At 34.9% G+C, this 16,089-nt stretch overlaps 1 protein-coding gene across 2 annotated transcripts in view; it reads right to left on the minus strand.

The window, feature by feature from the left end:
- Positions 1-16,089, minus strand: part of LOC150076374 (CCR4-NOT transcription complex subunit 3-like) — a 370,933-nt gene that overhangs the window by 196,440 nt on the left and 158,404 nt on the right. For both annotated transcript variants that reach the window (XM_090387831.1, XM_090387830.1), the window contains exon 5: positions 3,609-3,737. In XM_090387831.1, coding sequence (XP_090243957.1) covers positions 3,609-3,737 — 129 coding nt within the window. The remainder of the gene's footprint in view (positions 1-3,608; positions 3,738-16,089) is intronic.

A 16,089-nucleotide genomic window follows, 5' to 3' on the forward strand; every position in this document is an offset into this window, starting at 1 on the left:
TTGCAGAGATGTTAGAAAATGTTTCTCCAAGAGCACTGGCAACTGCATCTGAATCTGCAAACAGCATATCCATCATATTCCAGGATCAAATAAAGATGCAATGGGTATAACTATGGCTCAATGTGCCTCCACCCCTCTTAGACTGAAAAACTACAAAAGGACATTGATCTGATAACAAAAAACTAATAAGTAATAAAACAGAGAATGATATGGCACCTCAGCTTTCTTTGATTTAAAAATCAGCTTTTCAAAAGTGATTCCAAGTGTGGCAAAATTGTTGGGCTGTTGCCTCAGAAAATTACTAATTTCAAAGGAAATTTAGTTTCCTACCCTGCAAATATGCTTACTGTCACTATATTATAGCAGTCCGGATACTGTTTGAACAAACCTCATAAGCTTTGCTTCCTTGCAACATCTGGAACACGGTTGGTTGGCATTTGCCGGGCAGACATCTCTGCAGTACCCCCTCCTTGTGCACAAGGCTCCAGAATTTCAAGAGAAATTTCCCAAATGTGACTCGGACACTCAACTCGCTTGACATCAACCTGTATCTATTGACAAGGCATATAGCTATGGCATCTTGGCCTATCTTTCTGTTTGTAAAGAACAATTATGTAAGTGCTGGTCTTAGTTAGCCGATGTCATTTCATGTTATGCTCAACTTGTAGTCCTTTGTTTTAATTACTATTTCACTGTTAGATTTTGATTATTTTTTGTTTTTATTTTTTATTTTATTATTTTTTCTAATAAAAAGAAATCACTTGTATAAACAACGTATTGTAAGATTCCTCTGGCTTTCTGTGTAAGAAATCACTATTGTATTTTTTTTTTTATGAAAACCCCAAACACGAGAGGTATTAGAACCTATAGTACTTAGAACCGTGTTTGGGTTGGAGGTTGAGAAGACGAAAGAAGATATTTGTTAACATTAGACTTGACCTGTAGACTGTAATTTTCAGGAAATAAGTACGAAGGAAGGTTGTTCCAGAAAACGGCAGTTGAATAACTAAACAAGGAAGATGAAAAGTTGGTTCTGTGAGTTCGAAGTTGGACAGTGAATGGATGTTGGCTGGTGGCGGCACATTCACACTGTTTTGAAAGAGAGAGCGGGAATTATAGAAGCCAATTCAGAAGAACAATACCCATGGAAGTATCTGTAGAAAAGGCATGCAACAGAAATAGTAAGTCTATGAGACTTACTGTTTTTCGGGGCACCGCCCCAGATGTCGGAACAATATTCCATGGTAGGGCGGATTTGTACAAAGTGAACAGCTGTTTGGAAGAAAAGTAATGCCAAGAGCAAAAGAGAAAACCAAGTTTTTTAGAGGCAGAGGAAGCAATATTTGCAATGTGCTTGTGCCAAGAGAGATTGGAAGTCAGGTTAATTCCCAAAAGAGAGATATCATTTTACCTAGAAATTGGAGTGTCACCAAAGATAGGCATAGGAGCAGAAGAATCCTTTTTGTGAGATATAAGACAAGACTGAGTTTTAGAAGGATTGAAATCAACTAAGTTGTTTTTGACCCGCTGGAAAATTACCTGGAGATCAGCATTTAAGGAATTGGTAGCGGATATGCGAGAAGTTGAAGCTGATTGAGCAGGGCAAGGTTTCTCAAAATGCAATGTGCTATCATTGGCAAAACTATAGATAGGATTTTCAGTCAATGGAAGAAGGTCATTAATATAGAAAAGGAAAAGAGTGGGGGAAAGAACTGAACCTTGGGGGACACCAGCATTAGTGGAAAAGTTAGAAGACAGAGAGCCATCTACCATCACCCCCAATGAGCGATCAGAGAGGAAAACTGGATAACTAATTACAAAAAACAGTTGGCAAACCATAAGATGGAAGCTTGTTTAGGAGACCTTTATGCCAAACACAATCGAAAGCCTTTGAGATGTCAAGAGCAACTGCTTGTGTTTCACCGAACTTTTCCATTGAATTTGTCCATAAATGGGTAACATAAGCCAGAATATCACTAGTGGATCGACACTGACGGAATCCGTACTGGCGATCCTTGATCAGGCGGAAGGTTTCTAGGTAGTTTAAGAGTTGGCAGTCAATTGATTTCTCCATTACTTTAGAAAGAGTAGAAGTAATTGCAATGGAACGATAATTGGATGGGAGGGATTTCTCACTCTCTTTAGGAACTGGCTGGATATGAGAAAATTTCCAAGCAGAAGGAAAAACACCGTTAGAATTAGAAAGTGAAAAGAGGCGGCAAAGAACAGGAGTAAGTTCAAGATCACAGGTTTTGAGAACAAGTGGAGAAATACCATCAGGACCTGGAGCTTTCTTAGCATCAAGATTTGTCAAAATCCTTCTGACATCCTTTTGACAGAAGACCACAGGAGCCATTGAATGGTTAGTTAGTTATTTTGGTTTTTGGGAGCATTAGCAACTAAGGCCATATTGCTCCGGAATATGCGGTGGTCATTCCCTGACCTTTTCGCATCCTCCGTATTTGGTGGTGACGGGCTCGAACCCCGGTCTAATCAAGAAGCGTGTGCTACGCACTGCTGCTCCTTCCCACCTGGCAACGGAGGCGCCTACTTGACTTGAATGTCACCCGAACATCAGTTCCATCAGCGTTTTAGACTTCCAGTCTGGCATATCTGAGAGAATGTCTGTGACAACCTCAAGGACCAAGTATACAATTTTGTATACAACCAAGTATAAAATTTATGTTAATAAAGAATTTTATTATTATTATGTTGCTAACACTAATGTCAAACATACTTATTATTATTGTTTTTTTTTTTTAGGAGCATTAGCAACTAAGGCCATATTGCTCCTGCGGTGGTCATTTCCTGACCTTTCCGCATCCTCCGTATTTGGTGGGAATGGGCTCGAACCCCGGTCTAATCAAGAAGCGTGTGCTATGCACTGCTGCTCCTGCCCACCTGGCTACGGAGGCGCCAATCAAACATACAGATGGTTGGCTGTTGTGTCAGTTTTATGACAGATCCATATCTTAGAGGCCATATTGTGACTTATCTATCAAGTTTTCAGTTGTTTCCTTATCATTCTGTTTAGGGTCTGTGACCTTGATCTCCAGAGTAAAAATTTCTAAACATGTGAATCTTGTTACTGGTTTCAGCCTGTTACCTACTTCAAAAAAATAAGTTCCTTGACTGACTTATTATCCCAGTCAAAGACGGTCACTTCCTTTTCTTCAGTTTAAGTTGTTTTATCCCAGATTTTTTTTTTTTTTTTTTTTTTATCTCAGACTGAAAGGTAGGCTATTCCTGCTTTCAGCAAACTTATATGAAGCCATGTTAATTAGTGATGAAGTATACTTAATTATTAAATTTATGTTTCAGTTATGTATACATTCATACAATACTTAGGACTTTATTTTGCTCAAAAATCATTTACATGGTTATTTACAAGAGATTTCCTTCAAAATGTATTTCATTTAAATACTACTCATTCTTTCATACATATCAGCTGATTCTCTATCTATTTGCAGATTAAAAATATTCATAATTTCTTTTCATGTCTCAGTGGAAGTTAGAGAATGCATGTGCCAACATTTCAGTAATACAAGATTGAAATCTTAGAGAAAAATGGGAAAAGTTAAGAGAGGCCGCACGATGAACATACTTACCGCTAACCAGTTTGTAATCTCATCCTTTTCCTTTTGGGCAGGATCTAATTTTTGTGCAGCACCTAAACCCTCTTTGGAGTATGCTTTGGTTTTAGTTTCCCTTTCTACCACCTTAAACCTCTCCATTTGCTAGAACATAAAGATTCCACACTTATACTTCAATGTAAAATTACAGAAATAATCACATAAAAATATGTAATATGCCTTGCATGTGATATACAACATTCATTTCTAAGAGTATTAGTAGTATCCTAAGCTAAAAATATTTAAGTCATTTTGGGATGACTATTAACTACCACTTCCACACTGAATATACAAAGGTACATATCAAAAATCAAGATGAAATATACCACTATATTACAAGTAGATTTGGGCACAATAGTTTTTTCTGAAGCTAATTAAAATAATAACTGCAAACTGATTTTGTAAGAATACACTACATTTAAGAGAAAATATGCTCATACTTATAAGAATTTGAAAAAATAAGCAAAATAAATAAATAAAACTGAGCATATAATTTCTTAAATGGCAGTATCAACTAGCGACAACCAATTGCAACAATATTTCCCTTACAGAAGAAGTTCCAAGAATATACATTAAATCCACATTGGCTGTGGATTTAATGTACATTCTTGGACAAAGTCTTTCATGTCTCTAATGTACCATTAATTTTGAGAATAAAACTGTCATGGGCTTAATTACTTGAAGCTTAAGGTAGGCACAAATTGACAGGTTATAATATATCACTACACTTAAACTGAAAATAATGCTGAAATAGAAAGATCTACACCTATCCTTCAATATAAAATCACTGAAATAATCAAATAAAAACATGCAAGATTGCTTACATGCAGTATACAATGTTCATTTCTAAGAGTGTTAGACTGCAATCCTATGTGGCATTTAAGTTAGTCGTATCAGAATAACTAATCTACAGCAGTGCACTAAGAAAGCACATATCAGCAAAACATGGCATTAGTACTAGTAGTGGCAAATGTTGCAAGAAAGCAAACTTATACAGCATCAATTTTTTATATAGATAAGCAAAAGAGTGCAAATACTTTAAGCTCCTCACACAATATAAAGAAGATGTGTAATGCAAGCTTTCTTCATGCTCATTAGTTGCAAGTTAAAAACAAAAATTTAGCTGCAGTAATAATGAAATTCTATAAACTTGGAGACAAGAAAGCTCTTCTTAGAGACAACTGAAATATCTAAAATTAAATGGCATTTGCTGATTTTCTGGCGACAATGAGCGAACACACACACACACCTGATGTCAGATTCTGAAGAGTTCGCATAATAGCTTCCATAGTTTTCAAAGGTAAAAAATAAATAAAAATAAGAATACGCAAACATTTATCTAGTAATAAATAATTTTACTATGCATATGTCTATTTATTCTTATTTATTATTCACTCATTGTTTTAAAATTCAAATGGGCCTAGAACCATAATTATTTAGAATAGGACATGTTTATAAACCTGTTTTCAGCTCCCAAATCTATCCTGAAAGTGCAGCCCACATGTTACAAACTACAATGTATATGCTACTGTTGCTATCCTAGTCAGTTGGTGCACTATGGCTATAGATGCCGATGCACCTAAAAAATTCCCAAACAAACAAACAAACCTAGTCAGTGATATTTAGGAATCACAAAACCTTTACAAGCTAACTGAAACAAAAAACTGTTTCCTGTGGCTGAACAGGTTATTATTATTAATAGTAAACGATGTAAGGAGGAAAGCTTTTAGAGCAGGGGTCGGCAAACTACGGCCCGCGGGCCAAATCCGGCTCGCAGGTTAATATTGTTTTTTTTACATGGAAAAAAATTAAAAATAAATCAAATTACGCGCTAATAGCCGAGTTGAGAATAATGACCGCATACTACTGGCGTCGCACATTCGCATTCTGTCGTATACCGTAGAACAAGTGTTGCCAGTATTTCTCTCAGTTTTGCTTTAGCGGCACATGTGGTATTGTCTGTCATGGAGCTCTGCGATCTTTTTTTTTTTTTTTTTTTTTTTTTCCTTTTATTTATTACCCACCGTTTCCATGTCACCCTCAAGACCAAATATGAAGAGAAAAGTGGACTTCGAATGTCGTGCTTTTAAAGCTGAATGGAGTATGAATTATTTTGTCATAGAAATAAATGACAAATTATCACATTTATTATGTAATGACACAATAGCTGTGCGAAAAAGAAAAATTATGTAGAGTGTGGTAAATAGAATGTCTAAATAAGACACGAAACAGATAAAACTAAAATGGAATAGTTATAGTAGTGAACATACCTAATATGAAAGAAACTAATAGTATGACTGGAACAAGATAAAGAACCATAAACTTGTTCCTGTCATACTATTAGTTTCTTTCATATTAGGTAAGTTCACTACTATATCCATTCAGTCCATATTATCTTTAGTTTTAATTATCTATTTCAATGTCCTATCTACACATTCTATTTACCACATTCTAAATAATTTCTCTATTTTTCATTTGCTTTTATCTCAGTAATGTGCATTTCAATAATATAGCAAATTTCATTTGCTACATTATTTACTGTTATTACTTCCATGTGCTTTTTCCACTTTTTCCACCACTGGTTGCTTGCTACTTTAGACTTTATCCTACATTTATAGTTCTCTGTTTTAATTTAGTTTTTCAGCTACATATACAGTAGACTCTTGATTTTCCAGGATAGATGGTAAAAAAAAAAAAATCCCGGATAATCGATTTCCTGGTTAATCTAAAAATACAGAAGTCCCCAACATACGTAAGAGATACGTTACAGGACTTCTTACATAAGTAGAGTTGTGCATAATTCGATAATGAATAATAACATATTGCTACTAATTATTATTGACAAATCTGAATTCGACGTGATACTTGTTAATGTTTGACCATTTTCATACATCCTTATTATTTTAATTTTCTAATCCAAATTGATCGCTTTCCTTTTGTTGGTAGATTTACTTGTAGCGCTGTCACTTATTCTCTTAGTCGACACCATGATAATGGTCAAAATGAAAAATTTTCTGTAAAGAACTTCAGAGGGTTAAGGCAAAAACTCAAAAACCCCACACAAGCTCACATTTTACTAAAGCACATTTCTGGAGGTCACTACCATAAAACAATAAAAACAATTTGCACTTTCCGGGTTACTGGGGTTTTCTGTTAATACATCTAATTATAAACGAGTAGTAAACTCGATCTTATTGCATTTGTGATAATACCAATAGCTGGAATTCTGTGGTTTTTACGTTATTATGGTAAAATGTGTGTCTCCTTCACCGAAATCTTCAGTCATATAAAAAAAACATAAATAAATTTCTTCTCTTTCCTATTTTTTTGCTTGCTACTCCATATCTCACTTTTGCAATTTGTGCATGCCATGATCATCGTTATTGATTGCTTATTATTATTTTTTGTTTGTTTTAAATTTTACAATCCTAAAGAAAAAAAGAAAAAAAATTGGGTGAAAAAATTTACGTAAGTCCAAAATTTGTGTGTGCCGTGATTGTCATTACTAATTGCTTTTTTACTTATTATTTTTTTTGTTTGTTTGTTTTAAATTTTACAATCTTAAAAAAAAAAAAATTCGGTGAAAAAATTTTTATGTAAGTCCGAAGTTGCATAAGTCGGGGACTTGCTGCATCGAAAAATGTTCAGCAACTTAAAAAAAGTATGGCGATAGATAAAAAATGAAAAAACTTACCATGCACTACTCGCGTGTCCAATACAATGTTTCCCTTTATTTTTTACAATGTCCATTTTAAATCAAATAGCATCCCTTCATTTTTTTATAATGTTGCATGTGGTTTGGTCACCAACATTATAATGGTTCGTTAAAGATTTAATGGATGCACCGTTTTCAAACTTTTGAATAATTTCAAGTTTTTGTTTAACTGAAAGCACAACTCTTTTGTGCTTACCAATCATTTTTGCAATTTCTAAACAAAAAAAATATTTACTATAGAAAAAAAAAAAAATTGACATCCCTGACATAAATAGCAAAACAAAATTTGTCTTTTTGCTGTGCAACGAAACCCAAGAATCGACACAACACACTAAACATTTCTTCTCTCTCTCTCTCTCTCTCTCTCTCTCTCTTTTTTTTTTTTTTTTTTTTTTTTGAGTGGCAGGTGTGAAGACAGTGAGGGTTGCAAGTTGATAGGTACATTATCTCTCGATGACGACTTATAGTGCCGCTTCACGTCGCTTATTTACCACTTGCAAAGCATCTGTTTATACCTATTCTAGTTATTATTTGAATTTTATGATTTCTGGTGGGTTTTTTTTTTTTTTTTTTTAAATTTGGAGTCTTGAACTGTTCTGGTTAATCCGATCCCGGTAAATCGAGTCTGCTGTGCTGTGCGCTGTATGTATATATGTGTGTGTGTATGTGTGTATGTATATATATATATATATATACATACACACACACACACACATATATATATATATATATATATTTATCTGATAATTAAAATAAATATGATATTTAAAATAAAATACAATATCATAATCGCACAAAGTATCAGAAGATTATACATATGTAACCAGACTGATTATATTATAGATACACTCATTGAATTCAGATCCAAGTTATTAAAAAATTGCTTCCCACACCACATTATTACACGATATCTTTATAAAGCCATATTGATAGCAAACAACAAGGGGCATTATAACCTTAAAGCAGAGTATTATAGATAAAGTCCTAAACAGGCGCTAATATAACATAGCCTTTGTAAATTTTCGTAGGTGTTTCTTTGGCTTAGATAAATTTTGTTGGATATGTAATTATGTAAATAGTAGGCACTGCCCATGGAGTAAGTTGCATATAGCTCACACGCATTAAAAACGTCGTACCTATATTTGCTCTATGGGTAGGAACTTATTCTGTTAACTTCTACTGTGACTTCGAGAGATACTTATTTGACGGCCTTTCTATGTGTAATATTATGCAGTATATAAAAAACTGCAGAGGGCGCTACATGTAATTATACTTAATTTAGCACTTAGCTTAGCTATTACATTTCCTAGGGGGGGCTACGATCGGTAGTTATATATGCTACACGTGCTAATACACATGGTTTTTTAGTATTTTGGCTATACGGTGGTAAGCATTCTTATTTTAATCTTAACGCATTCTATACATCTGTGCATTGCCTGCCATAACCAGGATACCTTACTATAAGGTTGCATCCTATGTTAATTATTTTACTTTTTCTTTTCTGTTTAACTTTCACTTTCTTATCCCTATGTATTCATACCTCATGAACTATTAGAGTATTCGAGGGGGATTGAGGTACTATATCTATCCTTCCACCTTTTTCCGTTCGCCTTTGTTAGCGCTAGCTTCCACTGTTACTTTTGCCTAGACTACCGTGACTGCATTTACTATCAACTACGCACATATGCTTAATAATAATTATAGCTCATTCTCTAATTTAAATTTAAATTTTGGCTATCCGTCGGGCTAACAGTCATCTTGCCAGCTTACTGCTAAATTTGGGATTAATCAACATAATTTTATTCTCGTCACTACTTTTTGGCTCTATCTTACTATTTTACATATATTTGGACATAGTTATGCTGGACGATGACTACAGAAATGGATAGCTCGTTAATTATGGTTGATACATTGAAAGGGTTAGCCCTCGAAAAAGTCCCTTTCAATGTATCTTATTGCCATAATTAACATTTTAATGGTATTTTTTTATATATTTTTATAATTTATTGCTTATGTCATGGCATATATTTATATTTTTTTCCAGGTCACGTTGGGTACCCGATATGGTTTTTGGTTTACCTGATAAGCTAGTATATCAATTTTTTTTTTCCAGGTCATGTTGGTTACCCGATATGGTTTTTGGTTTACCTGATAAACTAGTATATCATATTTTACCTTTAAAAATTCTTACCACTATTAACTTAACTCATATTCATATTTATACAGACCGATGTAATGTTTAATCGTCTTAGATGGCATTAATTGGTTATGTAACTATTTAATATTTATTATAATATTTATATTTATTATATCATTTACTATTTGCTCTTTCATACTTGGAGATATATATATATATATACAGCAATACCTACCTCAGCATGGTTTCAAACAGCATGGGTTTCACTATAACATGGTTTTAAATTAAGTTTAAGTCAAAAATTTACTGTACATATTAAAACTCATTCAATAGCCTAGACAGGTACTATACATATGTGCTACGTTGTGGTAGCCTAGGTACAGTACATATATGCTGCAATGCAACTCTATTGTCTACCATGCACACATGACAATAGCTCCCCTCAGGCAGTCAGCTGCAACGTGCAACAGTGTTCAGTATTCTTAATTTTATCCCGACGAGACAACATGATAGCTTTTCAAACTTTTCATTTCGCAATTTATTTTTTACCCCTTTAAATATGATTGAAAATATATCAGCATCTTGGATAGAAATCACTGCCAACAACATGTGTTCTGTTTGGCAGAATGTTTTGTCCCATTTGGTAAATGATTTCACTGGTTTTGAATTGCAAGTTCAGACAATTGTTGAAGATTGCAAAAGACTTGGGATTCAAAACTTTGAACACTGCCAAAGTACATGACTGCATTTACTCATATGCAAGTGCCTTAGATGATGCAATTCTTCTTGAAATTGACAAGCAAACTGTATATGCAGAAGTGGATAACACTAAAGTGCCACCAAAAGAATTTTCGACAGAAGAACTGGAGAAAGTTTTTCAGGGTCATAGACATGGCCTGCGAGGCGATTATGAACGGAGATCCAAATGTTGAACACAGCATCAAGTTACAGCAAATTTTACAAGATGGGATTCGATGCTACAAAGACTTGTACAACGAAAAAAAGAAGAGACAACTTCACCAGACTTCATTATTGAAATACCTAAATAACTAACCACCTTTTTTTTAAAGCTTTTTTCTCATCTCTCATGATGTTACCTTTTCATTATTAAATTTATTTTATTTATTTCACATCCTTTTAATTGGCCATCAAGTGCAAATTGTTTATAGACTGTTTCTCTGGTACGCATTCAATTAAAACTCATTATAGAAACAGGTGCATGTATACTTGCATGTACACCAATGCAAGGAGTGTAGTTAATAAACTTAATGAGCTTGAAGTGCTAGTCAAGACATCAAAGGCAGATATTGTTGGAATATCAGAGACGTAGTGTCACACAGACATAAGCAGTGCAGAATTGGAATTTTGGGAGTACAATGTGTACAGAAAGGATAGACAGAACAGGAAGGGAGGAGGGGTTATGCTGTTAGTTAAGAAGCACATAAAATCAAAGGAAGTGCATCCAATTGATGTTGGTGGACAATGCAATGTTGAGTCTATTTGGTGTGACATAAGCACTGGAAAAGGAAAAATGAGAGTAGGTGTGTGTTATAGGCCTAATGAATCTGACGAGTATAATGAGAAACTGTGCAGAGAAATAGAGTGGGCCAGTAAATCAGAATGTCTTATAATGAGGGATTTTAACTTTTCAGATATTGACTGGAACTTGAGGGTTGGTCACTCGCATACTAGCAAGACTTTTGTGGATTTATTGGATTACTGTTTTTTACAGCAACATGTTCGGGAGGCTACCAGGGAGTAATACTCTTGATCTGATTATCAGCAATGATTATTCATGCATTAAGAATTTGCAGATAAAGGAACCACTGGGTGACATGATCACAATGTACTGATGTGGGAATTACTTAAAGATGTAACTGCCATCTTTAGTCTCAGACAGTTTTTAAATTCTGTAAAGTGGGATCAACTGATAATGTTACCAACATTGAATTCTAAATGGGAGGCCTTCAGAGACTTAATTGTGGAGGCTACAAGGCTTTTCATTCTAACTAATGATCTCATGGCATATAATAAAAATGTATGGGACACAAAGTATCAGGTGACACAGAAGCCTATGGCAGACATAAGCTAGTCTGTAATCAAGTCACAAAGGAAGTTAGGCAGGCGAAGGCAGATTATAAGAAATTTTTGGCAAAGGATTCAAAGAAAAACAGCAAAGAGTTCTTTACTTATGTAAACTCTAGAAGGAAAGGGATGAATCAGATTGGACCACTTAATATAGATGGTTTGACTATTGATGATCACACTCAGGTAGCTGATAAACTGAATGAGTATTTTACATTTACATTTACGCATGAGGAGTTATTCAATGAGGGGAATGCCAGAAGTTTATCAAACTATAACAGGAGCTGAGTGATTTTGTAATAACTGAGAGCAAAGTGGAGGAGAAATTGTTGAATTTAAACATAAGGGAGGCACATGGGGTGGATGGAATCTATCCAGTGATATTAAAGGAGGCAGCAAAGGAAGTAAGCAAACCTTTAGCCATAATTATGAGAGCTTCCTTGGACTCAGGGGAGGTCCCCGTGGACTGGAGATGTGCAAATGTATCACCAATTCACAAAGGGGGTTCAAAAGGTGACACAAGTAACTATAGACCTGTTAGTTTAATGTGTGTTCCGGGGAATATAATGGAGTCACTGGTTAAAGAAGTATTGCAGGATCATCTAGACAAGACTGCAGTAATAGTTAAGACACAGCATGAGTTTGTTAAAGGGAGGCCTTGTCTGACCAATTTGATTGGATACTTTGATGTGTCACAAAGCAACTGAATGCCAAAAATCATTTTGATATCATATACTTGGATTTCAGGAAATATTTTGATACTGTTGCACATGGAAGACTGCTGAACAAATTGGAGAGGTATGGCATTAAGGGTAGGTTGCTATAATGGATAAAGGGATGGGTGAGTGACTGAGGCGACAGACAGTGGTAATCAATGGACACTGCTCTTTGTGGACAAATGTTATTAGTGGACTTCCCTAGTGTTCAGTGTTGGGCCCATTGTTGTTTTGTATATTTATCAATGATATTGATGAAGGTATATCAGGTTTAATGTCTATGTTTGCAGATGATACGAAGGTTGGCAGGGTTGTTAACAACAGTAAAGAAAGTATGCTACTCCAACTGTATCTAGATAAGTTGGACAAATAGGCTGAGAAGTGGCAACTGAAGTTTAACACTGATAAATGCAAAGTACTGCATATGGGTGCAATAACCGAAGAGAAACGTACCAACTGTGTGGTACTACTCTCAAGGAAGTGGAAAGTGAAAAAGACCTGGGGGTAATTGTCCAGCATAAATATGAAGTCTGCTGAGCACTGCAGAAGGGCTGCCAGGGCAGGTCATGGAGTCTTGTATATGATATATAGGAATTTTGCTAGCAGGGACAGGGAGGTGATTATCCTGTTATACAAGGCAATGGTCAGGCCACACCTAGAATACTGTGTACAGGTCTGGAGGCCTCATTTTAGGAAGGATTTAGAGTTGCTGGAACAAAGAATTGCTCTTATGAAGAAAGGCTAAGTTCTGCAAATTGCAGTGCCTGGAGAGTAGGCATCTGCGAGGTGATCTGATTGAGGTGTATAAGGCCTTGAATGGGTTGAGCATGCTGAATGCTGATGGGATTCTTCCGCTTGCTCAGATTAAGAACCTGAGGGGGCATAAATTCAAATTGAGGAAAGATAGTTGTAGATTAGATGCGCAGAAATTTGCCTTTAGCTAGTGGGTAGTTGATTGGTGGAACAGACGTCCATCTTTTGTTGTGGAAGTTGATAGCCTAAATAAATTTAAGGCTGAACTGGACAGGTATTTGGAACGAACAGAGGGAGTGGTGTTTTTTTTTTTTTTTGGCTGATACTGCATAAGCTTGCTTTCTTGCATCATATGCCTCTACTAATGCTAATAATTACACTTTAATCAGCACAGTTTCACATAACACGGAATAGGTTCAGTACCAATTATCAGTGCTATGTGGAGTATTGCTGTATATATTTTGGTTTTGTTCCTCTGTCATCATGTCAACTGTAAATTACATGCTAGCTCTCTATATATACCTTTTTCATAAGGATATTATATCCTTATACCCTTATTTTCACTTACATTTTTACTTCGTTGTCTTAATTTTTTTTTAAACTCTTCCTCTCTTTCCCTTAATGCTATTCATTAATTTTACTTTGCCATGGCACATACTTTATGTTAGAAACAGAGGACACTATATAGTCATCTTGTTGTGCAATTCCAGTGATTGAAATTTGAAGAGATGCCAGGATTGTGCAATATATGACAATATAATTTTTATAAGTATTTATTTATTTCTATATAGTGTTATTTATTATTATTATTTTTTGAATTATACTACTTTTTTTTTTCTTTTCTCAGCAGTTATTATTTATCTATACATTATATATACAGGGTCATTATAAAGTCCTTGTTCAGTGTTAAATTTTCATAACTTCCATTAACACATGAAAAAATCAATCTGTAAAAAATGTTAGAAATGTAATTTAGTCAAGTTTAGTATGTACCAAAAGTGAGTCATTTATTTTATGGTAGTTCAGCAAAAATTTTATTATTATTCCTTTTTTTTTTTTTTTTTTTTTTGTAGAATTAGGCTTGACCAAATGGCTTCAATAGAAGAGAAAGTAAATTGTGTGCTGTGGTTGGCTGAGTTAAAGTCTGTAATTGCAGTACAAAAAATATTTAGAACCCATTACAACAAAAATGCACCACACAGGAATTCCATAACTAACTGGATGAAAAAGTTTAAAGAAACAAGTTCCGTTAATGATAAACCACGATCTGGAAAGCAAGGATGGGTTGTTAATAGTGAGTGTTATTTGGAAATGCTGCAGAATTAGTTTATTCCTGAACTAACATGTTTAGGACTTATAGGTGATAGAGTGCTACCTTGTCACTTCGCTCTCAGTGTTAGGCAGTTTCTGAATGAAAATTTTCCTAAGATGGATTGGAAGAGGTGGACCGATATCTTGGCCACCATGTTCACCAGATTTGAGTGCATTGGATTTTTTTTTTTTTTTCTATGTGGACAGGTTAAGACTACTGTTTGTTCAACAAAACTTCACTCTTTAGATGATCTTCAGACTAGGATAATTAATATGATTCAGGTTATTACTGAAAATCAACTGCAAAACGTATTTGTAGAACTTTGGAATTGTATCTCAGTTTGTATATGTAATGATAGTGAGCATGTTTAGAATTAACAATCTCAAGAATAAACATATGTAAAACATATGTAAACAGATTGATTTTATCATGTATGGAACAGAAATTATGAAAATTTATAACTGCACAAGGACTTTATAATGACCCTGTATATAGATGGTATTCTGAAAAACATTGTTTTGTAAAGAGAAAGTCTTGTTTAACTAACTTGGTTAGCTATTTTGACAGTCACTCATGAGCTGGACATAGAAAATAATTTCAACATGCTCATTTGGATTTCAGCATAGCATTTGACTCAGTGATGTACAAGAGGTTACTGTATAAGCCAGAGCATGCTGGGATTGTGGCAGGGAGATAGAGGGTTGCAAATAATAGTTACTCTTCAGATTTGGTTAATGTTAGAAGTGGAGTCCTCAAGGATCAATACCAGGAAGAACTGTAGTTTCTGATATAAATGACAACTATGAAGGGATAAAGCTTGATACAAAAATTTGCAAATTACATCAAGATCAGAAGAGCTGGCACCTCTGTAACCAGGTGGGCAGGAATAGCAGTGCATAACACACGCTTCTTGATTAGACCGGGGTTCAAGCCCGTGACCACCAAATACGGAGGATGCGGAAAGGTCAGGGAATGACCACCGCATATACCCGGGGCAATATGGCCTTAGTTGCTAATGCTCCTAAAAACCAAATAACAAACAAACATCAGAAGAGCTATTAATGATCAGTAGCAAGCAATGGCTCCATGGCAACTTGGACAGACTTCAAGGATAGTCAGCAAATTGGCAACTATGTTTTAATGTAGCAAAATGCAAGTTCTTACACTTGGGGAATAGCAACCCATCAACAGCAGAAAGAATCTGCCCATGTTATAATCCCATACATTTGAAAGAAATGTATGGGATTATAACATGGGCAGATGTGACATTCTCCATACAGTGTAGACAAGTGGCAAGGAGGGCCCATGATGTCCTATCAAAGATTTTTCAAACATTTTCTTGTAGAAAGGTCATAATCCCACTGTATAAGGTAATTGTAAGACTGCATATGGAATAATGTCCAAGTATGGAGACTATGATTGAAAGAAACTCAAAAGACGGGCAGTACACCTATGTAATAAGGTCAGCAATATGAGGAAATACTTCATACATGTGTACTACAGAGGTTTACTTAATTGGTGATTTAGAGGGGATAGTAAAATGTTCACAATTATAAATTATACTAGAACCAGTATTAGTAGTGGGAAATGATGCACAGAAGCAAGCTTATAAGGCATCAGGAATGGAAAAAATTCTCACATTGCCTGTCCATCTCCTCTAATAATCTGTCTAATTTTTCTTCAAGTTTATTTAAATTATCACTTGTAAAACCAAGTAGTAGTTTAAATAAATAACAGTT

The sequence above is a fragment of the Mastigoproctus giganteus genome, chromosome 13, assembly GCF_048544385.1.
Source record: "Mastigoproctus giganteus isolate SK-2022 chromosome 13, ASM4854438v1, whole genome shotgun sequence".
Classification (NCBI taxonomy): Eukaryota; Metazoa; Arthropoda; class Arachnida; order Uropygi; family Thelyphonidae; genus Mastigoproctus; species Mastigoproctus giganteus.